This window comes from Pseudophryne corroboree, chromosome 4, assembly GCF_028390025.1.
Source record: "Pseudophryne corroboree isolate aPseCor3 chromosome 4, aPseCor3.hap2, whole genome shotgun sequence".
NCBI lineage: Eukaryota > Metazoa > Chordata > Amphibia > Anura > Myobatrachidae > Pseudophryne > Pseudophryne corroboree.
This window is the reverse complement of record NC_086447.1, coordinates 830,214,577-830,240,964: the sequence shown is the minus strand read 5'-3', so window position 1 is coordinate 830,240,964 and position 26,388 is coordinate 830,214,577. Positions and strand designations below refer to the sequence as shown.

Here is a 26,388-nt window from a genome sequence, read left to right as displayed (position 1 = left end):
AGACTGCGGGAACAGAGGGTTAGCGTTGGAGGGGCATTGGGCAAAGGTAAGTATATTTACCTTGCCCCTGTCGGGATTCTTACCATCGGGATGCTGCAGTCAGTATTCTGAGTGCCGGCATTCCAAATGCCAACATATCGTACCCAACCCACTCCAGCCATATCTGCATCAGGACAACTGTATAAATTACCATTAGTTATTAGATATATATTAATTATAGATAATAATTTTCTCGTGAATAGGTACAGTAATAATTTCGGCACAATCCCGACATATTCTCCCTCTGTGGGTGTCAACGACACCCATAGAGGGAGAATAAATTAGTGTGCCGAGCGTAGCGAGGCACCGTGTCTGCAGCCTGGCGAATGCAGCGAGCCCGCAAGGGATCTCGTCCATCGGGATCTCGTGCTGATCCCATAATTTCTCATAAACAATACAACATCTACAACATTGTGTGATCCAAGTGTTTTAAAGTGGTATTATTTCAACAATAAAGCTGGGAATACACTATACAATTATTTGGATCATCTTCCAGATCTGGCTGGTTGAAATGAAAATCTGGTAATGGATGAGAGGAAATGACAATCAACCATTTGCTCCCAAACTCTTTAAAATGGACAAAATTGGTTAAAGCTGTGATTTAACCAATTTCTCTGACTGACTCACCTCGGTCAGTAGGAAACTACTACAGCCACAAAAATACCATTCTGCAAGATTGGATGCACCCAACCCCTATTCATTTTCAATTATATACGGGAAAACGTACTTTTATTTTCCGAATGGACTGGGTTGAGACGCTGTTTGATAAGGAGAAGAAGGCCCCTTCCTTTTTTGATACATGGGAAAGTCTTATTGCAACTTTGCCAACGTCGACGCAGAGTTCTATCATAGTATGCTTCTAACATAGCAGTATGAAACACAAATTTTTCTGAGTGATTCCCTGTTGTGTAACTTTTCGCTATGTTTAATATATCAATAAAAATATTATTTAAAAAAAGCAAACTCATCATCAAGGAAATTCAAATGTGGTAGGTGTTCCGGGACATGACTACAGCCAATGTCTCAACGCTGTAGTCTTGTGCTGTAGCAGATAACTAAATTTGTAGCTACTTATTAAATATGACTTATAGTTTAAACATCAAATAAACTCTCACATTTAACAGTTTGTGAAAGACATCATTGAACAAATGTTAATGAGGCACAGAGGGGAACCCAATTAGCTAGGATGAATACGCAGGTATGAGTGAGTGTGGCTGTACGCCGCAGTTATTGTACCGCCAACTCACGGATATCTGTTGGCAGGAGGAGCTGCAAGTAAAAATGTGCTAGACTGGTACTAGAAGGAGCTGCGAGGGGTAAGAGTATGGGTGCCATTGCCAGCTGTTTACACACCGCCGCAACAGCAACTCGCACTCTTCGCGGGGAATAGCATGCCCCCATAGAGTGAAAATTAGAGCTAAAAAAAAAACATTACCGAAAAGCTACCTCTCTGTGATAGGTCCCGTTGGCCTAATTCAGTGGTGTACGAGTTGAATGCACAGCTACGATTTTACTCACTTGATACTCAGCCGTCATCCCATGCACAGTGACACCCACTGCCGGCGTCTCACATCCGCTGCTCATCTACATAAGCAGGAACACTAGCCGCATACCGGTCGCACCATCGGAACTCTGTGCTGTCATAAACTGAGTGGCTCTGCTAAGACACCGGGGCCTCTACAGCTGCGAACGAATTTGCAGTGGCCGACTAGGGAATGTCCAGAAAATAGTCCTGATGTGCCTATGTTTTTCTAGTCACCACTGTTACCTCCCACAAACGCTGACTACTTGTCACTCACTGTGCGAATAAACCTCTGTGCATGCACTATGGCTAATCAATTACAGCAGTGGCAAAAAATCACTCTTCTGCGCCATAAACATAAACGATTTTACTCACTTGATACTCAGCCGTCATCCCATGCACAGTGACACCCACTGCCGGCGTCTCACATCCGCTGCTCATCTACATAAGCAGGAACACTAGCCGCATACCGGTCGCACCATCGGAACTCTGTGCTGTCATAAACTGAGTGGCTCTGCTAAGACACCGGGGCCTCTACAGCTGCGAACGAATTTGCAGTGGCCGACTAGGGAATGTCCAGAAAATAGTCCTGATGTGCCTATGTTTTTCTAGTCACCACTGTTACCTCCCACAAACGCTGACTACTTGTCACTCACTGTGCGAATAAACCTCTGTGCATGCACTATGGCTAATCAATTACAGCAGTGGCAAAAAATCACTCTTCTGCGCCAGACATAAACTTTACATGCACCTCTGAAGTAGCCCCTATGAGATGTAATCACACCTTACGACGTTTGATTAAGAGTTACAGATAGCACTTACGTTATATCCAAGATCATTAACTTTTTTAACTATTGTTAAAAAAGTTACACATTGATAAGCGTTTAGTTGGTGGTTTCATAGATAATTATTGTGCTTAAACTGAGAAATCCGTTTGCATAAGTAATTTTCTACCTTCAGTGTTCTTCAGCCTGCACCTTCCACCCACCGCTATCTCAACACCACCTAACGTACCCAACATCTCTGATTTTAGCCGACTAGTTCTAGACAGTGGTACTCCCATGCTACGTGGCTTTTATAGAGAGTGACTGCAGCTACACTTTTTTGTTTCTTAATATATGATACTTTGAACCCACTTATACTACCCACAGCTAAATGAATGGATTAAGTCAGTGGTTCTCAAACTTTTTTGAATCACGGTGCAGTAGAGTATCAGAATTTTTTCACTGCACCCTTAGGTCAAAAGTTTCTTATTGAGAAATAAAGAAACAAATATTAAAAAAAGTAAATTGTGTTTATATGCCGTCCATAGGTTTAATTGTGTGGTGAGTGACAAGATTTGCTTCTGTTTGTCCATATATTTTATGATTGACAACCACCAGCACTGGTTTTGCCTATTACACTGACCATAAATAATATCAATTGGTCAGGACTTCCGGTGGGCGGGGCATCCAGCATGGCCGCATCTTAGCTTTGCTCCTGAGACCAGAGCCGTCTTAACAGCAGTGTGGGCCCCTGGGCACAACAATGCACTAGGGCCCCTACCTATTCTCCAATGGTAGCGGTTGGGCGTGCAATCAGCGTCAGCTTTGATGTCCCGTGGGCGGTAGGGGGTGTTCTATCTTCAGCTCAGCATGTAGGACCTGGAGCAGTAATTTCTGCTAATTAATCCTTTACTGCACAGATGCGGCGGAGGGAACACTAAACTGTATAAGGGGCATTAGGCTGAATGAAGGGGCCCTGGTGGTAGGGGTTTTTTAATGCGCAGGGGAGGGGTGGATAGTGGAGTGGGTTTAATATTTACCATTTTCCGGTGGGAAGGCAGCTTGCTTGACTGCAGATATCTCCAGTTCCTGGAGATAGATTTCTTACCTTTGAATGGGATAAAAACACTAAAGAGTCTCACCTTTCAGGAGGTTCTGGGGACTTGGGGATCAGAGTTCGGAGCAATCCACCAATGAAAATATAAAACTGTATACCAGTTTGGAGCTGGAGCAGGGACCAGCTGCTGGAAGGCTGATATCTCTGGTTCTGGGCATAGTAGAGACAAGCTGTCAGTGTTCACCAAAAGGGGAGCGTCCCAGCTTTTGGAGTATACCTTCAGAAAAACTAAAAGTCAAACAGAATCCGAGATATTGGGCTGGGAAGAGCAATTAACAGGCTTGGATGGGGACCACTGCTTTGAAGTCGGATATTTCTGGTTCCCCTGGCCCGATTTTCAAAAATATGGTACCCCTGGAAAGAGGGGATCCTCAGCTACCAGCCTAGGGCCCTTATACCTCTGGGGCCCTTGGGCAAGTGCCCATTGAGCCCATACGAAAAGACGGCCCTGCCTGAGACGGACCCTGAATACACGCTTGTTTGTTCATATTTATTTGGCTCTTGTGGACTCTGCGTCTACCCTGACAGAAAGACCATTTAAAGGGGGGTTTGGAGATCCCTATTCTGTCTCGAGCTTATTTATACACCGGAGTCCGGCTGCATATGATGGCGGCCTGCATGACCGCCAGGATATTTGGCGCGAACAGTAGCGTAGAAGCTGGAGAGGGGCTTTAGCTAGCGTGTGCCTGCACGTATCGGATCCAAAACCCCCTGTCGTGCCTCAGCTATTTGCTTCGGAAGGCTGCGGGGACTGCTCGTCCTGCCCGATACCTGCGGGCTCATCTACATCGGACCCAAGCCCCCTGAGATCTTCGACCCGGGAGGCCGGTGGCTGGCTAGGAGTCTCGTTGGAGGGCCGTCTGGAGTGGCTCTATTGTGCCGCTGTACTTTTGCAGCGTATCACAGGAGTGCCCCGCGAAGCCTGACCCCTGGGAGACCATGTGGACGCGTCCATCGCACAGAGCAGGGATCGCTTGGCCTCCTGTCAGGACCCCTCTGGCGGCCGGTCAGCGGGGGGCGCGGGGCGGACTCTCGCTGCCTTCGGGATCTTGCCATCTGGGGCCTTACCTGACTGGACGCCAGAGGACGGATGCCGCGGAGATCGGGCTGCTAGGGCCGCACGGGGGACGCTGCTGCCGGAGCACGCCGGGCTCCCACTTCAGGCTGCTGTGGACGGACTCGGCTCTTCCGCTGGTGCTCTGCTGCATTGAGGAGAGGATCGGGGCACCGGAGAGAGAGTGGCTTCGGCGGACGCCTCCTACGGCCTAGAGGCGGTTTCATCTTGTGGGGAGCCGGGGAAACTGGAGTGGTGGCCTTGCTGGGCTTGTCGGCCTGTTTGCCCATCTCGCGCGGCTGGAGGTGGGCCTCGCTGCTGCACTGATTCCCTGCCTCTGATACTCAGCTCGTGGAGAGAGTCGTGAACCATTCATTAAATAACAGGTGAGGGGACTTGGGGGACTCGAAGCGCCCACTTTGCTGAACTTCTCTCCCTATTTGTTTGCACCTACCTGACTCTTTCCTAAACTCTGGGGCAATATTACCCTACATATTTCGGGGTGGATGAAGGGGGGCCTGTGGAGGGACTGAGGGATACTGCTTGGAACATTGCTGTGGATCCCAGAGCCTGCCTCTACCTCTGTTAGGGCTGCTTATACCATTTTCTGGACTTGGGGTGGGTATTATTGGGACTCTAACCGCTTGTCCTTCACATGGTGCGTTTTCATTATCATTACTGGTTGTGTTATAAATGTTAGCTGTATGTGCCTAAAACACCTATACTATCTTCTAGTATAACTAAATTGTTCCTCACTGACCTATATTGTAGGAGGGTATTGCTATCACAAGCTAAGACATATAATAGCTTTCTGGTGCCACCTTGTGAGGGATTGTTGTATAGTAGCTTTCTGGTTCCACCTTGTGAGGGATTGTTATATAGCAGGCACTATAGAGATAGCATAATAGTTCCCTTTTGGGGGTGTTTTTGTTTTTTGTTGTTAGCTCTATACTACTCAGAAGAAATATTTTACTATCACCCATTTGACTGCTGTTAGAGCGGTAACGCCTGTGGTGATTATGTGGAGATAATCATCCTTATATTCTTTATTATCACTTAACTGATAGACCTCTATTACGGTCATTGTTAGGGGTCACACGACTTTTGACTTGGCTGAGTGTTCATAGGTTCTGAAAAGAAGAGACGCTCTGATTATGTAGGGGTCAGAACTTGAGGGGGTGAGAGCCTATTAAGCCACTTGCCACCAGCCTGACGACATTTACGATAGGTTTGGTCACTTTCTGTCAACCATAGAACACGGGGAACAACCATTGTTTTATTCCAGTAATCGGTACTGGGGTATGGACAAATACTTAGAGAAACACACTCTGTCTGACACCCCCAGCACTCACTCCGACTCCACTATGGTTAGAAACAAAAATAAATCAACGGCTTTGGCCGCTCCATCTTCCCCTGCGAGGCAGTCAATGGGGGTTGTGACAGGGGAGCGTGGGGCAACACCTTCTCAGATGCCGATTATACCTACATCTGAGGATAATGCAAAAGTGACGATTCAACTACTGATGCCCTTATTGGACAAAAAGTTCGAGGACCTACACACTAGATTAGAGACTTCACTAGCAATGATTGACTCTAATACCTCAAGGATAGTTTCGCTAGAACAGCGTCTTAGCGATAATGAGGACTCGGTTCACGCTTTACAGGTTTCTGATGACCAAAGAAACCGCACCATCCAGACGCTGGTGGCTAAGCTAGACGAATTGGAAAACAGGGACAGGAGGAGCAACCTCCGGTTCATAGGTATTCCGGAGTCCGTATGGAGTCCCCAACTGATTGATTATATTAGTGTCCGTATCCCACAGGTGTTAGGGATTCACGTTACAGATGCTATCCCCCAGATTGAATGGGCACATAGGTTTGGCCCTGAAAGACAGGAGAGGATGGCTAGACCCAGGCCTGCTATAGCCAAGTTCCTGGATTTTAGGGCCAAGGAAAAAATGTTGACAGCCTATCGCACTGCCCAATCTCTTGTTGTGGACGGACAGAAGATCTTGATATTTTAGGATTTTTCTGTCTTAGTCTCACAAAAGAGAAGGGAATTTTCCGAGGTTTGCAGGATGCTAGTGGAGCGTAATGAACGCTTCGCATTGATGTACCCGGCAAAACTGTGGATCATGGAAAATGGTCATCCGGTGTATTTTACTGATCCGAAACAGGCCAAGGATCACCTATGTAGAGATCAAGCCCGGTCCCCGGAGCGATTTGATGAATGATTCTTCGATAGGAGGGTCTTGGGGGCGGTGGATGACGGCCGCTAAGTATATCACACATTTGAGTATCTTATACGTGTGTGAGGCGGTGGTTGTCCATCAGTCCCTGGATCGTTCTGCAACCATTTGGTGGTGATAGGATGGGCTGTGGACATGTCAAGCACTTGGCGAAGCTCACGTTAGAAGTGGCAAAGTTACTCAGATCACTAGGACATAATTGGTCTCTTAGTTACTCACTTTGTGGCTCTTTGCCCCCTTTTCTGCTCGGTTTGTATAGCAGATAGTTAGTAGGATAATAAGGATCTATACGGTTACCGGAGCCCCCCGCATGACACTGTTGGGGTCCCCAAGACAGATTGATGGGTTAAGCCCATCGTATGCTCTCAATAGGAAAATAGAGAAACATGTACTTATGATAATTCTTCTTATCCTTCAAATGCGTTTCTACAGCTCTTTAGTCTACGCTGATAGATACTTTGTGTCTTGTAATTTCCTATACCTATGTATGTCGACATATGTTTTTATTATGTCTATATTCCAATGTTTATTATGTACGTCCAATCCCATGAGACAGCTATGTCACTCAGAGTTTGCCTCGGTCCATGTCTGCTCCCACTCATTCCCATGATACACCTATGACCCCCCCTTTACTGTAAACTGGTTTCTTGGAATGTTGCGGGTCTCAACACTCCGATCAAGCGACAGAAAGTGGCAACTCATTTGCGGAGATTGAGACCCGACATTGCTCTACTGCAGGAGACCCAATGGGTGCGGGGACAGGACTCGACCCTTAGGGCCCGTTGGATCGGGGAATGTATTACAGCCTCTTATAGAAATAAATCTCGGGGAGTAGCCATAGTTTTTCGTAGAGGTTTACGATATGACATTTTAGATAGAATGGAAGACCCAGATGGACGTTTTTTATTGATAGATGTTGACATAGACGGGACCAAATATACCTTACTCAACATATATGCCCCGAATGTAGCCCCAGACCGTTTTTTGGCTAAAATGACACAATTAGTAGCGAACCGCCACATTTACAACTTAGTTATAGCAGGTGACTTTAACTCCGTGGATGACCCCATGATTGATAAATCTCCGCCAATAAATAGGACCTTACCTCACTCTTGGTATCATATACAAACACTCAGAACGACTCTTCAAGTTAGTGATCCATGGAGACTCTTACATGATGGTGACCACACATATACTCACCTTTCCAGGACGCATCAGTCACTATCCAGAATTGACTTCTTTTTACTGGCAAATTCTTTAATGACACAGGTGAAACGGGCTGAGATCCATGATATCTTGATTTCTGATCACGCTCCGATATCTTTGGATCTATGGCATCATGTGGTGGTGGAGACGACTCGCCTTTGGCGCTTCCCGGACTACTTAGCCAAATCTGAAGATTTCAGAAACTTCCTTACGACCTTCTGGTCAAACTACCAAGAAGACAATATCGAAAGCTGGGATGACATTGTCTTGTTCTGGGAGGCGTCAAAGGCGGTCATGCGAGGCCACATTATACAATATGTTGCCAGGCGTAAGAAAGAATCTGCTAAACTGTATATTGATTTACAGAAATCAGTGTCGCAAACCTTTAGACTATACCAATCAAATCATTCAGATTCCACTTTGGATAATTATTTACAATCCAGAAAGGCTCTTGAAGCCTTTTTGGTCGCACAGGCTAGATCCAGTTTGGATCACTCCAAGCAGATTTATTTTAAATGGGGAAACAAATCTGGCAGGTTGCTGGCCCTTATGTCTAAACCGTATAAAAAAAACGTTCCTTTATTACAGCCATTAGAGACCCTGCTACTAACACAACTTGTGTTAATACTCGAGATATACTTGATCAATTTCACAGCTACTATGCGACTTTATACCAGGATATCCCCATTTCGAAGGACCGACAGGATCACCTATTATCCTCAGCTCGGTTACCCAAATTGTCTCAAGAACAGAGAGATAGTTTAATCAGGGATATAACGGAGGAGGAGTTGAGAATTGTTATAAAGGGATTATTGCCCCATAAATCTCCTGGCCCAGATGGATTTTCTGGCATGTACTACAAGTTGTTGGAGACTGAAATTTTGCCCACGTTATTGACTTTGTTTAACAAAGTGTTAAAAGATAAACCAACTTTTCCTTCTTTTACTGATGCTTACACCTCCCTTATTTTGAAACCTGATAAAGACCCTTTGTTGATGGATTCCTACAGGCCGATATCTCTCCTTAATGTCGACCTGAAATTATTAGCTAAGATTATGGCCAATAGATTACAAGTCATACTGCCGGATTTGTTGACCAGTCATCAGACTGGATTTGTTAGGGGGCGACATTCTGTAAGGGCAATAAGGATGGCCATAGCAGCAGTGGTAGCGGGAACCCAAACATCGCATCCCAATAGCATGCTACTCAGTTTGGATACAAATAAAGCCTTTGACTCAGTGGCATGGCCACATCTGTTTGCGGTACTGGACAGGAGAGGTTTTGACCCGATTTTTACTGATTTAATTAAATATTTCTATACCCAACCAAAAACATCTTTGTTAATTAATGGCGTCAGGGGAGACCACATATATATGTTTCAGGGAACACGCCAGGGCTGCCCATTATCCCCCTTACTGTTTAATCTATGTATAGACCCTCTGTTCCGTATTCTACAATCTTGGATGGAATTTAAGGGCATAAAGGTGGGTGGGGCAGAAATGAAACTGTCTGTCTTTGCGGATGACGTATTATTATATATCGATGACCCGAAAACGTCTCTGCAAAAAATTTTAGGGAAATTGGGAGAATTTGGTGAAATCTCAGGATTCACAGTTAACCTGGTTAAGTCAGTAGGTCTCTATCTGAATCCTCGGACTACCACTCCACACTGGGGACGACAATTAGCAGTGAGGTGGGCAAGATCATACATCGACTACTTAGGTATTCGCCTCCCCAAACGGCCGGCAGAGCTATACAGATTAAACATCTCTACGGCACTAACAGATACGGCAAGGGAGCTAGAGGGCTGGGCACACTTGATGCTGTCGTATGTGGGGAGAGCGAATCTCATTAAAATGGTGACGTTTCCAAGATGGTTATATATATTACAGGCTTTACCTCTTCTTTTATCTCAAAAGGATATTGGTTCACTGAATGCCCACTTTAGAAGATTTATCTGGGGAGCTAAAAGGCCGCGCATAGGGCTGATAAAATTGCAACAACCGGTTGCCAATGGAGGGATTCATTTTCCTAATATTTTATATTATAATCAAGCGGCGGTATTGAGATATCTACGAGACTGGTTGTCTGAAACTGACCTATATGCAAACACTTCTCTAGAACAACAGTTTTTAATTAACTGTAACTTGATGGGTCTGCTACATCTACATAATAGTAAAGTAGAAGACAATATACGTAATAACCCTTTATTATGGACTACAAAACGTCTTTGGCATATACTCAGACATAGACAAGACTTAAACTCCTATAACTCCCTTTTTTCACAATCCTGACTTTCAGGGCGGTCTGGCAGCCTCACCATACGATAGACTAAACTCAGAAGGACTACATAATGTGGGGTCACTTTTAGACAAGGACACTAAAGCCCTTATTTCATATACACAAGCATTGGAGAGGTTCCCGAGTTTCCAGAGATACCCTTTTGCATATATGCAGGCTAAACACTATGCTATGTCGGTGATAGGCAAATTGTCTGACAAGGACTGGAATAACTCTTTAGATGTGCTGCTAAAGTCGGATTTGACAGTAAAGGGAGCGATCTCACACCACTATACTTTCCTGAGGCAAAATATTAACCACAATCTTATTCAGTCGTGTATGAATGCTTGGGTACGCATTATTCCCTCTTTGACATGTGATGGATTGTTGAAGACATTATGTTGGTCGAGAAAAACAATTCCGGCAATGCAATATCAGGAAATGTTTTTGAACATTTATCATAAGGCTTACTTTTCGCCTCATAGACAACATTTAGCAGGATTGATACCATCCGCTTCTTGTCCCAGATGCCACACTGATATAGCTGAAATGTACCATTATTTCTGGAAATGCCCCATGTTGAGATTATTCTGGCTCAAAGTAAGACAATTTGCTCTCAATAACTTGGTAAACTATATTCCTTTTACTGACATATGGGCAATATTCGGTATGTTACCAAGAGAACAACGAATAGAGAGGGGATGTAAACGCTTGTTATTAATTATAAGTGCGACCGCTCGTAAAGCCATCTTGCAGACATGGATTGAGGCAACTCCCCCCACCCTGAAACTGTTTAAAGATAAACTACACCATGTATTCAACATGGAGTGGATTGACACCATGCTGGAAAAAGAAAAGCGTTCAGCTGGTTTCTTTGGAACCTGGGAAAGCTATCTCGATACCCTGCCGTTAGACATGTGTTCCAGAATACATGAATCCCTAAAACTCACGCATTGGTACGTTAGTCGGGAATTATCTGGGGACCCGTCGGTAATTGTATTACCATGATTGCCCTAATAAACCCACTACATCTTTGGGACAAAGGGACGGATAGCGACAAGAAGGGTCGGGGGGAATTGTTTCCTAAACACATAGTCTTATGGGAAAGGACATTGAACTTTATTCCTGTATAACGGATGTATCTCTTTCTTATTGGGATGTGCTGCTGACTCAAGATATCAGTATGGTATGTTTAGATAACCTTATGAAGGATGTTATATATGACACGTTACACGGAATTTTTTTTGTTATCATACATGTTTTTATTATCAAGAAAACAGTACACATTATGGTATTTTACGTGTTTCAATAAAAAAATATATTAAAATAAATAAATAATATCAATTGGTGATGGACCACCAATCCAAGGCACCCCTACAAGTGCCCTGAGGCTCCCAAAGGTGCCACGGCAAACAGTTTGAGAACCACTGGGTTAAGTATTAATTTAGAAATAAAACACCTGCCTTGTGACTTCAGCACACATCTAAAAAAATTACATATTGCTAAACATAACCAAGCATCAAAAATAAATGACTGTATTGTTTAAAAAGAAAAATGTAAGAGAAACAAAACTTTAGTGCATATAAAAGTTTTATAAATGTCTTGGTAAAAAAAAGCAATTTATCTCCACAATATCTTGATAGTAAAAAAAATATTCAATCATTTATTTCCCCGTTACTTACATAGAGGTTTATTTTTTTAAGACTACCAGTGCAGCCCTGAAAATTAAATTTTTTTATTACCACATATTATGGTAATGAGGAATTACTTTTTAGGGCTATTTATCAATTGACTCGTGTTGGCACTGTGACTCTGATAAGAGCCCAGCCCGTCAAAGAGTAAATAGTAAAGTGATAGTGCATCACTACTGGAGAAGAATCCAAAGATCCCTCTCTGGAATAAAAAATGTGATATTGAGCTAACGGATGTGTATTGAAAGATCGACTGTGAAAAGGTCAACAGTCAACAGCTTGACACCATATGGTCGACAGTGAAAAAGGTCAACAGTGTCAAAAGGTCAACAGGATCATGAGGTGTACAGATAATTGGTCAACGTAGACTTAGGGCAACAGGATTATAGGTCAACATGTTTAAAAGGCTAGCATTCAATGGTTCACCCAAATAAGGTCAACACATGGTTTGTTTTTGTTATCATTGCCTAAACCTTACCCTCCTCCTGGTGCCTAACCCACTAGAGCCTAACCCTAACCATCCCCTTACAGCCTAACTCTAACCCTCCCCTTAGTGTTAACCCTAGCCATCCCCTTCTGCAACCTAGCCCTAACTCTTCCCTTAGTGCCTAACCCTAACCGTACCCTCCTGCAGTCTAACGCTAACCCTTCCCTTACTGCCTAACCCTAACCATCCCCTTACAGCCTAACTCTAACTCTCCCCTTAGTGCCTAACCCTAACCATCTCCTTCTGCAGCCTAGCCCTAACCATTCCCCTAGAGCAGAGGTGGCCAAAAGGTAGATCGCAATCTACTGGTAGCTCGCGGAGCATCCGCCGGTAGATCGCAACAGACTTAACAGAAAATAACTGTAATGAGCCTGCCGCCGCTGCTTCTCTTCACAGTTCCCAGGGATGCAGTGTGCGGGTGACGTAATGACATCACCCGCGATGTGAGGAGCCTGGGCGCTAGTTGGATCCAGTTTGATCCAGCCGGTGGTGGCAACAACAGGAGATGCAGCGTGAAAGCGGGAACCGTGACTGCAGGGAGAGGGAGGACTGAAGCTAGGCAGCGTGACAAATTGTCAGGTAAGTTATGCAAAGGGGGGTTTCTTCACAGGGGAGGGATGATCTGCAAAGGGGGGATCTGCACAGAGCGTATTATTGTACAAGGGGCTATTATGCAGGGGACTGGAAGGGGGGTATATGCAAAGTGGGGGATTTGCACGGAGAAGGGTATTGTACAGGGGGCTATTATGCAGGGGAGTGGAAGGGGGTATCTGCACAAGGGGGGGATTTGCACAGAGGGGGGTTATTTGATATTGTCATTCTTAATGCTATTCTTAAATGTGAGTGTTATTATTGGTGTTATTTGACGCCGGTAGATCACCGGTAAGTAAGTGGACAAAAAGTAGATCCCAGGTCCCAAAAGTCCGGCCACCCCTGCCCTAGAGCCTAACCCTAACCATCCCCTTACAGCCTAACTCTAGCCATCCCCTTAGTGCCTAACCCTAACCATCCCCTTCTGCAGCCTAGCCCTAACCCTTCCCTTAGTGCCTAACCCTAACTGTACCCTCCTGCAGCCTAACCCTAAACCTTCCCTTACTGCCTAACCCTAACTGTACCCTCCTTCAGCCTAACCCTCATCCGAATCCTAAACCAAACCCTACAAACCATGAGAAACCATGTGGAAACCTTTTTTTTCATGTTGACAAATTTGAATGTCGACCTTTTAACCCTGTCGAACCTAAATCAATGTCAACCAATTACCTTTCAACCTTTTGACCCTGTCGAATTATTCGCTGTCTACCATTTAGTGTCACCCTATTGACTATAAATCTACGCCATTTCTATATTAAATTTGAATGCCCCAAAAAATGTCCCCACCCTTCTTATCACTTCGAAGGTTAACTGCTTTTGCTTTGTGTTCTTGATACAAAGTGATCACTGACTGCGCTCTTATCTCACGCTGACCTAAAGAGAATATAACGGAATCCTGGAAAAGATAATTAAAAAACAATATATAAAAACGTCAGGGCTGGCATTAAATAAATAAATAAATAAATATTCTCATTGTTTCCCAGTGTGAATAACTGGACCATGCAACCAATTAAAGAACGTGGGAAATGTTTCACACTCTTTCCTTTCCGCCTCTGATTGGCTGGCTGCTTCATTTACATAGTCACTCTAGGAAATTCTGTATCATTCATTAACGACTGATATAACTCCAAATTCAATTACCATGTAAATTTTGGCCTCTGCATTCTGGCTGTAACTCTCAGGATCTGTTACTGTTTCGTAAGTCTAGAGAAACACACACCGCAATGCTGTTAATTATTTAAAGTCTTAAGGAGATAAGCAGCGATAGTAGCTATCACATATAAAGAAGTGCACACACGTTTTCTGTTGTTGTTTTTTTAATTCAGATAGAAGACAGCATTGGTTAGTTGCTAAAAGTTTCCCATAGAAACCCATACATTTCTAACTGTCATTTTAACGTTTGATACATCCCTATAGTATTTTATGTTATCGTGTCCCTTTAATATCTTTAAACTTATCTACATACTGTTTGATAGAATGCTCAGTGTACTTCTTACAATTATGGTTCCAGAGTTCAATTTCCTTATGACTGGGCTGTAAGCCAAGTTAATATTACTAAACAGCAGAACCTGCAACTGCAAGGATCAGGGGAAGGCATCAGTCCCATGCTGATATGCTCAGCTACAGATGGCAGGTGCTTGTTGGCTAGGGAGGACAGATTTGTTAAGCGCTGGCACTTCGGATACACCAAGCAGTAACTCTAGGTGATAGATTGCATGCAGAGTTTAGCTGACTCCGCCCTCTGATCTATTGGACAGAGCATGGCCAGTGGATGGAGGCAGTGGCAGGCAATCTAGTAGGCAGCTGCAGAGGCTAAGAGGATGACCAGGCTATTAACACCAGGAGAACCTTGCATCTCTCAGAGCACCACCGTCGGGACAGATCACCAGCAATTGGTAAAGGTGAGACGCACCCAGTCATTGCTTTCCAGTGAATGATTGTCAGCTCAGCTTCTGAGGTTGCAGCTGCATTGGAGAATAATTGTGTATTTTGTAATGTTTTTACTCTCTGGTTGGTATTATTATTATCAACCACAATAGCAACATACTGTATATGGTTTATCGCTAAGTTAATGCATAGCATAGGAATAGCAATAAGCACTACAATGATCTAAGCCAGTGGTTTTCAATCTTTTTCCACCTGGATACCCCATTTGCACTCCCCCCAACATTTGCAAAAAACAAAACATCCGCAATGAATATAATTACTATTTCAGTAAATGTTTAGGCACTGCTATATATAAAAGCAATAAATGTGCTATACAAATTATTTTAAAAAAAAAAAGATGAGAATAGAATGATTTGTAAATATATATATATTTACAAGCAATAGAGGTAAGGCGCCACTTGCGCTTGTGAACAGCAATAGTAAAAAAAGGTCACTAATAGACCTGTGTAAAACACTCCCTTAGTATTTTAGGGTGTCAGCTAGCCCCTAAGTATCAAGCATCGGTAAAGTGCTATACAAAAGAATATAGATCTAGGAATAGGGGTGACAGCGACCAACGGTGTTTATAACAGTATTTAAAAAGAAGGCTATAAAGTATAGAGAATGGTGATAAAACTGAAGTTAAGAACTGAAAAATATATATCTTAATATTAAGCAAAATGAGCCAAATTGCATTTGTTTTTAGCAGTGTATATAACAATAATTTTTATTCTAAACACCGGAGTAAAAACCAATATACATATATACTTTATCAGGGACACATTAAAAAGTAAGAAAAAATAAAAAATAAAAGAAGAAAGAGAGCGATATAAAAGACTATAAAACAATATATATAGGATACAGATAAAATAAAATACATATATATATATATATATATATATATATATGTATATATCCTTGCGGATAGGTGCAGCACTCCTGGCAGTTTGAATAACGGTATCCCACAGACATCATGCTTGGCGATGTTTCGGTGCCGTATATTGTGGTGGCACTTTCGTCAGGTCTCAGTATACGGCACTGAAACGTTGCCAAGCATGATGCCTGTGTGATACCATTGTTCAAACCGCCAGGAGTGCTGCACCTGTCCGCAAGTATCTATTAACAATTGTGCAGGCACCCGTCGTGCATGTTATAGACAGGGAGAGCTGGACTAACTATGTACTTTACTTTACAATTTAAGAAAAATGTTGAAGTGACAATAAGCCTATAGCCAACGTATGTTTGATAATTATTACTATTTTTCAATGCAATATGGCAATTATCTAATTTCACTACATCCAGTTATGTAGGAAATACCAGTGATCAGCCTCCTATTGTGATACACAGGGTAGATAGAGATCATGAGGACACTGCTTTCCCTAAGTGTCTGATTGTCACCTGGATGACCATGCCATTGCAGAAACTTTTTTGAAAACCCGCTTGTGTACTCGTCATACCCTAGTTAGAGTCTGGTATTGGGGCATGGACAAGAGCAGGATTTTTTTAAGAGGGGGATTCACTTATTCACTTTGCGATTCACCAAAATATTTATATATTATATATACGTTACAAAATGCCCGTGCTGTATGGTCTATAAGAGTGATTCTGTGCAACTCCCTATGGGCTGGTCCATGTATAGTAAGGAAATTAGCTTTACTATGCATTAGAATGAATAAAATCTTGCTGTGAATAACATGAATCATGTTGGTATCGAACTTGTATTATATTTTATTCATCTGTAACGCAATTATGTCGACATGGCACTGATGCGTCATACATTACATGAAGAAATTCAGTGTGCAACATGTTACATGTGAACAGTAGGAAGCAGATGTGTTTACAGCACAGAGGCTGGTTGGCTATACTAATGTGACACAGTGTGGTGATCCATTAGGTGTGACGGGGCAAAGGGCATTGGGATTCTAAAGTCAAGGTTTGCTCTGCTGCCCAATCGTGTGTTCCTTCCCTGTCTTACAGACCCAGAGTTACAGCATACAGAGTCTGCTGGCCCATCTGTTCCGCTGGTATCTTATCAGTATCCCAATACAATAAGATAATCACACAGCCCCCACTGCTCAGCTATCTGTATCCTGTGCTGTCAGATGCCGTCTGATCAGATAAAGACTCCAGCCCCATTCACTCCCCAGCCCCTTAAAACTGTCTTAGCCAGGAATTTCATATATAAAAACCCTTATTTCAGTTGTCTATGGAAGTTATGAAAATCATGTTATTTACTTACTTCACAATCTGGACGCTTACGTTCATATTTAACAGTTATGAATGAGTATTGAAATAAGAGTTAAATAACTCCTATGCTGTCATCCATCTTACGCCTCCTGTGTAACGTGTCTCCAGTAGCAGCATCTTATTTTTCCTTCTAGACAGCAGCGTTGCCAAAGCACAAGGCACCAGGGAGGGCAGAGAGACTGACAGACCTGCAGTCTCACTGCTGCTTGATGTGGTTCTCATGAAAGGTGATCCTAGGGACCATGTGATCATTTCTGCATTACCTGCCCAGATCAGGTGTACTTGCATTCTCCTGTATATGTGTGTGTGTGTGTGTGTGTGTGTGTGTGTGTGTGTGTGTGTGTGTGTGTGTGTGTGTGTGTGTGTGTGTTTTCAAAACATACAGATAAAAATGTGTCTTATTAAAAGTAGTTTTTCCATTTCCTGTTCTACTGTACAGTATGTGACCCATGTACTATTAGGTTGGCACACTACAGAAAGTCAATATTGCCCTTATCAACAATGCATTCTTATCAAATCAAAGCCTCCGAATGGCATAAGCAGGTACTTTATTTGTATCTAGTTATTTCCTGAATACAAAATACAAAATTATTTGTATAAAATACAAACTCCCAAATTTGGGAATGTTCTCCGCCTGATGTAGAGCTCAAGGGCCTAATTCAAGGTGGATTGCAAAACAGCTGGCACCACAATAGGTTGGTTGATATGAAAAGCCAACACAACCTTTGGAAGGAACTGCTGACGCGTCCTGAGCTCAGCTCTATCTTCATGGAAGATTAAGTAGGGGCTTTTACAGGACAAAGCCCCTAATTCCGACACACGTCCAGCAGAAGCTAAGGCCAACAAAGTGACAGCCTTCTACGTGAGAAACTTGACCTCAGCCTGCTGTAAAGGCTCAAACGAATCCGACTGCAGTAAATGCAACGCCATGTTAAGATTCCAGGGTGCCGTAGGTGCCACAAAGGGAAGCTGGATGTGCAGAACCCCTTTCAAAAAAGTCTGAACCTCAGGGAGAACAGCCAATTGTTTCAGGAAGAAAATGGATAAAGCCGAAATCTGGACCTTTATGGATTTCAAACGCAGGCCCATATCCACACCTGCTTGCAGGAAGAGGAGAAAACGTCCCAGTTGAAACTCCACCGTAGGAAATTTCTTGGATTCACACCAAGAGACATATTTTTTCCAAATGCGATGATAATGTTTAGACGTTACTCCCTTCCTAGCCTGTATCAGGGTAGGGATAACCTTGCTCGGAATACCCTTCCGAGCTAAGATCTGGCGTTCAACCTCCGTGCCGTCAAACATAGCTGCGGTAAGTCTTGATAAGCGAACGGCCCTTGTTGCAGACGGTCCCCTCGAAGAGGAAGAGGCCTCGGATCTTCCAGCAATAACCCCAGAAGATCCGCATACCAAGCCCTCCTTGGCCAGTCCGGAGCAATGAGGATCGCCTGAACTCTTGTTAATTTTATTATTTTGAGAATCCTTGGGATGAGAGGAAGTGGAGGGAACACGTACACTGGCTTGAACACCCACGGAGATACCAGGGCGACCACCGCCACTGCTTGTGGGTCTCTCAACCTTGAATAGTACTTTCAAAGCTTCTTGTTGAGATGGGAGGCCATCATGTCTATTTGAGGAACACCCCAAAGACTTGTCACCTCTGCGAACACTTCCGGATGAAGGCCCCACTCTCCTGGATGGAGATTGTGCCTGCTGAGGAAGTCCGCTTCCCAGTTGTCCACTCCCGGAATGAAGATTGCTGACAGCGCCACTGCATGCCTTTCTGCCCAGAGGAGGATTCTTGTCACCTCTGACATTGCAGCTCTGCTCTTCGTTCCACCCTGTCGATTTATGTAGGCCACCGTCGTGACATTGTCCAACTGAACTTGAATGGCCTGATCTTGCAGAAGGTGTGCTGCATGTAGAAGACCGTTGTACACGGCTCCTAGCTCAAGGATGTTTATAGGAAGAAGGGATTCCTGACTTGACCACCTTCCCTGGAAGGTTTTCCCTTGGGTGACTGCGCCCCAACCTCGGAGACTTGCATCCGTGGTCAGAAGGATCCATTTCTGAACCCCGAACCTGCGGCCTTCCAGAAGGTGAGGCAGTTGCAGCCACCAGAGGAGGGAAATCCTTGCTTTCGGCGACAGGCATATCCTCTGGTGCATGTGCAGGTGAGATTCCGACCATTTGTCTAGGAGATCCAGTTGGAATGACCGATCATGAAATCTTCCGTACTGTGGAGCCTCGTGGGAAGCAACCATCTTCCCCAGAAGGCGAATGCACTGATGAACCGATACCCGGGCAGGCTTCAAGACATCCCACTTTCTCCACCGGTAGAAACACTCTCTGCACGTCTGTGTCGAGGATCATCCCCAGGAAAGACAATCTCTTTGTCGGCTCCAAATGTGACTTTGGAAGGTCCAGGATCTAACCGTGTTCCCTGAGCAGATGAGTCATGAGAGCAATGGACTGTAACAACGTCTGTCTGGATGATGCCTTTATCAACAGATCATCCAGATATGGAATCATGTTCACTCCCTGTCTGCGGAGGAGAACCATGATCTCTGCCATCACCTTGGTGAACACCCTCGGTGGCGTGGAGAGACCAAAAGGCAGTGCCTGGAACTGATAGTGACTGTCTAACAGTGAAAATATGAGATAAGCCTGGTGAGGCGGCCAAATCGGAATGTGGAGGTACCCATCCTTGGTATCCAGGGATACCAGAAACTCTCCCTCCTCCAGACCTTAGATCACCACTCTCAGAGACTCCATTTTGAATTTGAACTCCCTCAGATAAGGGTTTAACGATTTCAAGTTTAAAATTGGTCATACTGAACCATCCGGTTTCAGAACCACGAAAAAGTTTGAATAGTAACCCATGTGTTGCAGATGAGATGGAACTGGAACAATGACCTCTGACTTTTCCAATTTTTGGATGGCTTCTTGTAAGATAGCCCTTTCCGTCAGTAAAGCTGGCAAGCCTGATTTGAAGAATCGGGGAGGCGGGAGTACTTGAAACTCCAGCCTGTACCCCTGGGACACAATATCCTGTATCCAGGGATCCAGGCTGGACGACACCCAGACGTGGCTGAAATGTCTGAGTCTCGCACCCACCAGCCCGTTCTCCAGGCTGTGCTGTCCACCGTTTTGCTGAGGATTTTGAGGAACCAGAAGCAGGCTTCTGGTCCTGGGAACCTGTAGGTGCAGTCTTTTTGGATTTTGCCCGACCACCTCTAAAGAAGGTAGTAGGGGGCTTGGACTTCTCTTTGCGGTCCGAAAGGACTGCGATGGTGATGAAGAAAAGGGTTTCTTCGTAGAAGGGCAGCTGAGGGAAGAGAGGTCAACTTACCTGCGGTTGCTGTGGAAATCCACACATACAACGCTTCCCCGAATAGAGCCTGACCTGTGAAGGATTCCTGGATTCCGCATCTGCAGACCATTGGCGTAGCCAGAGTCCCCTGCGTGCTGAGACAGCCATGGAATATATCCTTCAGAGTACCCAGGTCCTTCATGGATTCCACCATGAAACCCGCCGAATCCTGTATGTTACGTAAAAACAGTTCAATGTCACTTCTATCCATCGTATCTAAATCCTCTAGTAATGTGACTGACCACTTCACTATGGCTTTAGAAATCCATGCGCAGGCAATAGTGGGCCTTAACACCACTCCTGAAGCAGTATATATGGATTTGAGCATAGTGTCAATCTTACAATCAGCCGGTTCTTTTAACGCGGTAGATCCAGGGACAGGTAAAACCTCCTTTTTTGACAGTCTGGAGACAGATGCGTCAACTATGGGTGGTGTTTCCCATTTTTTTCTATCCTCCTCAGGGAAGGGAAAAACAACAAGAACCCTTTTCGGGATCTGGAATTTTTTCTCCGGGGTTTCCCAGGACTTTTCAAATAATGCGTTTAATTCCTTAGATGCAGGGAAGGTTAGCGAGGCTTTCTTATTGTCTGTGAAGTAAGCCTCCTCAACCTGCTCAGGTGGTGTGTCAGTAATGTGCAGCACATCCCTAATGAACTCAATCATGAGCTGTACCCCCTTTGCAAGTGATGTCGCCCCCCTCAGCACATCACCGTCCGCCGTGTTAGAGTCGGTATCCGTGTTGGCCTGCATAATCTGGGCAAGTGCATCTTTCTTTGAGTAAATGCCAGGGGGCTTAGAAGTAATAGGGACAGAACCTGACCAAACGTCCATAGATTTCTTTAAAACCTGAGTTTCAGCCTCAGTATGGACTACCCTAGTAGAAATCTGAGATATCATTCCCTTAATGGAAGCCAGCCATTGGGGCTCAGATTCAGGGGCTTGAAACATGGTATTACATTCCTGAGTACATGGAATGGATTCCTCTCTGCAGCATAAGATACAGAGTCCCTGGACATGGCTATGTGAGAAACTCGCATACACCCACACACACAGGAAATTGTCAGACACAGTACCTTCAAAGAAACACAGAGTTTGGAGCCAGCACACACACAGTGCTATATCAGGCAGTTATAAATTAAATACCTAGACTACACAGTAAACAACCACCTCCCCCCCTTTTACAACCCCCTGGTACCGCACAGTTAGAATCGTGTGGAGGGACAGCGCTCCATGTCGGCGTCTCAGTCTTCCCGCACTTTGAAATCTTTATACTGGCCAGAGGTATGGTGCTAGCAGCGTTACCGAGGTCCCTGATAGCCTGAGTGGACAGTTTAGGGTATGTGCGCTGGCTCGGGGCGCCCCTCCTAGCGCCGCACTGTGTACCACTGAGCCTCCGGAGCGCAGTGTCAGTACTGCGCTCCCACCCTGTTGCCGCCATCACACTCACCACCGGAATCTTTTGGCTCTGTTAGGAGGTGGCGGCATGCTGCGGGAGTGAGCGGTCGCCTCGGGCGGCTAACGATCATCAACCTCAGGAGCTCAATGTCCGCTCAGCAGAGATAGTGGCCATTAACCTCTCTGGGTTGGACACTACTCCCCCCCTAAGTCCCACGAAGCAGGGAGACTGTTGCCAGCAGCCTCCCTGTGCCTAAACACTCTTAGAAAAAAATAAATCCAAAGAAGCTCTAGGAGCTCCCCTAGCTGTGACCGGCTCCTTCGGGCATATTTTCTAAACTGAATCTAGTAGGAGATCCTAGAGGGAGGAGCCAGACCACACTATTAAACTCTTAAAGTGCCAATGGCTCCTAGTGGACCCGCCTATACCCTATGGTACTAATGTGGACCCCAGCATCCTCTAGGACGTAAGAGAAATTTTGTTTTGCAAGCAACCTTGAATTAGTCCCCATGTATGAAATGTTCTATGCTGTGATACTAATATTGCTATATCATTTATATACTGCTGCTCTTGTGAATGGTTATTGTGTGATTTGCTAACATTGCTGTGTACATTTAATTCAATATGTATTTAAAAACAAAAAATATATAAATAGAGCACAGGCTGAGTATCCCTTATCTGAAATTCCAAAAATGATCCGAAATCTGAAATTGTTTGAGTTCCGTCTGAGATAGTGGCACCTTTGCTTTCTGACGGTTCAATGTACACAAACATTGTTTCATGCACAAAATTATTAAAACTATTGTATAAAATTACTTGGGCGGGATGTAATTAAGTCCAAGTTTGGCGGCCGGATGTTTTTGAAAGGGGCAATCATGTACAAGGCATGGTGTAACCTTGTACATGATTGCCCCTTTATAAAAACATCAGAGTTCGGCCTGCATCCGGCATGGTCGCCGAATTAGGACTTCACTACATCCCGGCCTATATGTATAAGGTGCATATGAAACATAAATGAATTTTGTGTACAGAGTTGGGTCCTATCCCTTAGATATCTCATTATGGTAACCAAAATACAGGAAAAAAATCAGAAATCCAAAACACTTTTTTTTTTTTTTTTTTTGGGGGGGGGGTTAAATATAGTTTTATTAACCTGTATTTTGTTTAAACCAACCTCCAGAGAGAGCACACGTAGGGAAGTGATAATAGAAAGAGAGGCAGAAAAGGATGAGAGAAATGTGAGAGGCACAATCTCTCTTTTGTGGCATTACGCACTTTTGGGCAAAGGCTGTTAGTTTGCAAAAAGAAATGCATATGGAGGTATTTGCGAGTAGCGGGATGGACTATACGCTATAATGTGACTAGGGGGTAGAGGTTTTAAATCTCGGAGAGAGATAAAGTGGAGACGTTGCCCATAGTAACCAATCTTCTAACTAGCATTTTTTAGACTGTGCTAGATAAATGATAGCTAGAAGCTAATTAGTTGCTATGGGCAACTTCACAACTTTATCCATCAAGTAGTGGCTGAACGCCTGCGTTGTGCGGACCCCGCCCCCCAAACGGTGCGTTGATGCCCACAAAATGCAGGGTTGCAGCCCCGTCACCACCCCCGACAGGACTTAGACTGCATGCGCACATGTCAACACAGGAAAAAGGTTGATGTTAGTTTTTGTAATTTTTTTATGTCACATTCTCCATAAAATGCACTGCGTCCCCTTGCAAGGCTTGCTGCGCTTGCCATGCTGTGGGCAAGGTTACTTTTCCTAATCATAGTCCACGTGGATTGTAAAGTGTGAAAAAGTTTAAAATTTAATTTTTTTTTTTTTTTAAAAACTCACATCGACCTTTTTTCTGTGTCGACCATTGCCACGTCGACCATTTGACAATGTCAACCTTTTGTCCATGTCAACATAATGCATGTAAATCAATAGTTGTCGACCGATTGACTGTCGAACTTAGTACTGTCAACCTATTATCCGGATATCAATAGGGAAAGGGGGGACATGAGAGAAACTTTCAAATATACCAAGGGTTTAAACATGGTACAGCAGGGAGAATTTCTTCAAAGGAAGAACTAGAGATTAGAACTAGAGATGTGCACTGGAAATTTTTGGGGTTTTGGTTTTGGATTCGGTTCCGCGGCCGTGTTTTGGATTCGGACGCGTTTTGGCAAAACCTCCCTGAAAATTTTTTGTCGGATTCGGGTGTGTTTTGGATTCGGGTGTTATTTTTAAAAAATACCTCAAAAACAACTTAAATCATAGAATTTGGGGATAATTTTGATCCCATAGTATTATTAACCTCAATAACCATAATTTCCACTCATTTCCAGTCTATTCTGAACACCTCACACCTCACAATATTATTTTTAGTCCTAAAATTTGCACCGAGGTCGCTGGATGACTAAGCTAAGTGACCCAAGTGGCCGACACAAACACCTGGCCCATCTAGGATTGGCATTGCAGTGTCAGACAGGATGGCACTTAAAAAAATTAGCCCCAAACATCACATGATGCAAAGATAAATAAATTAAAAAAAGCGGTGCAAGATGGAATTGTCCATGGGCCCTCCCACCCACCCTTATGTTGTATAAACAGGACATGCACACTTTAACAAACCCATCATTTCAGCCTCAGGTTCTGCCACACGACTGTGGCTGAAATGACTGGTTGGTTTGGGCCCCAACCAAAAAAGAAGCAATCAATCTCTCCTTGCACAAACTGGCTCTACAGAGGCAAGATGTCCACCTCCTCCTCATCGTCCGATTCATCACCCCTTTCACTGTGTACATCCCCCTCCTCACAGAGTATTAATTCGTCCCCACTGGAATCCACCATCTCAGGTCCCTGTGTACTTTCTGGAGGCAATTGCTGGTGAATCTCTCCACGGAGGAATTGATTATAATTTATTTTGATGAACATCATCTTCTCCACATTTTGTGGAAGTAACCTCGTACGCCGATCGCTGACAAGGTGACCGGCTGCACTAAACACTCTTTCGGAGTACACACTGGAGGGGGGGCAACTTAGATAAAATAAAGCCAGTTTGTGCAAGGGCCTCCAAATTGCCTCTTTTTCCTGCCAGTATACGTGCCTACTTGGATGCTGTCACTCATATAATCCTCCACCATTCTTTCAATGGTGACAGAATCATATGCAGTGACAGTAGACGACATGTCAGTAATCGTTGGCAGGTCCTTCAGTCCGGACCAGATGTCAGCACTCGCTCCAGACTGTCCTGCATCATCGCCAGCGGGTTGGCTCCGAATTCTTAGCCTTTTCCTCGCAGCCCCAGTTGCGGGAGAATGTGAAGGAGGAGCTGTTGACGGGTCACGTTCCGCTTGACTTGACAATTTTCTCACCAGCAGGTCTTTGAACCTCTGCAGACTTGTGTCTGCTGGAAAGAGAGATACAACGTAGGCTTTAAACCTAGGATCGAGCACGGTGGCCAAAATGTAGTGCTCTGATTTCAACAGATTGACCACCCGTGAATCCTGGTTAAGCGAATGAAGGGCTCCATCCACAAGTCCCACATGCCTAGCGGAATCGCTCCGTATTAGCTCCTCCTTCAATCTTTCCAACTGCTTCTGCTAAAGCCTGATGAGGGGAATGACCTGACTCAGGCTGGCAGTGTCTGAACTGACTTCACGTGTGGCAAGTTCAAAGGGTTGCAGAACCTTGCACAACGTTGAAATCATTCTTCACTGCGCTTGAGTCAGGTGCATTCCCCCTCCTTTGCCTATATCGTAGGCAGATGTATAGGCTTGAATGGCCTTTTGCTGCTCCTCCATCCTCTGAAGCATATAGAGGTTTGAATTCCACCTCGTTACCACCTCTTGCTTCAGATGATGGCGGGGCAGGCTCAGGAGTGTTTGCTGGTGCTCCAGTCTTTGGCACGCAGTGGCTGAATGCTGAAAGTGGCCCGCAATTCTTCGGGCCACCGACAGCATCTCTTGCACGCCCCTGTAATTTTTTTAATAATTCTGTACCACCAAATTCAATGTATGTGCAAAACATGGGACTTGCTGGAATTTGCCCAGATGTAATGCACGCACAATATTGGTGGCGTTGTCTGATGTCACAAATCCCCAGGAGAGTCCAATTGGGGTAAGCCATTCTGCGATGATGTTCCTCAGTTTCCGTAAGAGGTTGTCAGCTGTGTGCCTCTTATGGAAAGCGGTGATACAAAGTGTAGCCTGCCTAGGAACAAGTCGGCGTTTACGAGATGCTGCTACTGGTGCCGCCGCTGCTGTTCTTGCTGCGGGAGGCAATACATCTACCCAGTGGGCTGTTACAGTCATATAGTCCTTAATCTGCCCTGTTTCACTTGTCCACATGTCCGTGGTTAAGTGGACATTGGGTACAACTGCATTTTTTAGGACACTGGTGACTCTTTTTCTGACGTCTGTGTACATTCTCGGTATCGCCTGCCTAGAGAAGTGGAAC

General features: G+C 44.5%; 1 protein-coding gene across 1 annotated transcript in view; it reads left to right on the top strand.

The window, feature by feature from the left end:
- LOC134910470 (serine palmitoyltransferase 3-like) overlaps window positions 1-26,388 on the top strand; it is a 312,941-nt gene that overhangs the window by 111,990 nt on the left and 174,563 nt on the right. Inside the window, exon 2 of the mRNA XM_063918543.1 lies at window positions 14,758-14,901. Within this exon, the coding sequence (XP_063774613.1) occupies window positions 14,821-14,901 (81 nt within the window). The 5' untranslated portion in view covers window positions 14,758-14,820. The remainder of the gene's footprint in view (window positions 1-14,757; window positions 14,902-26,388) is intronic.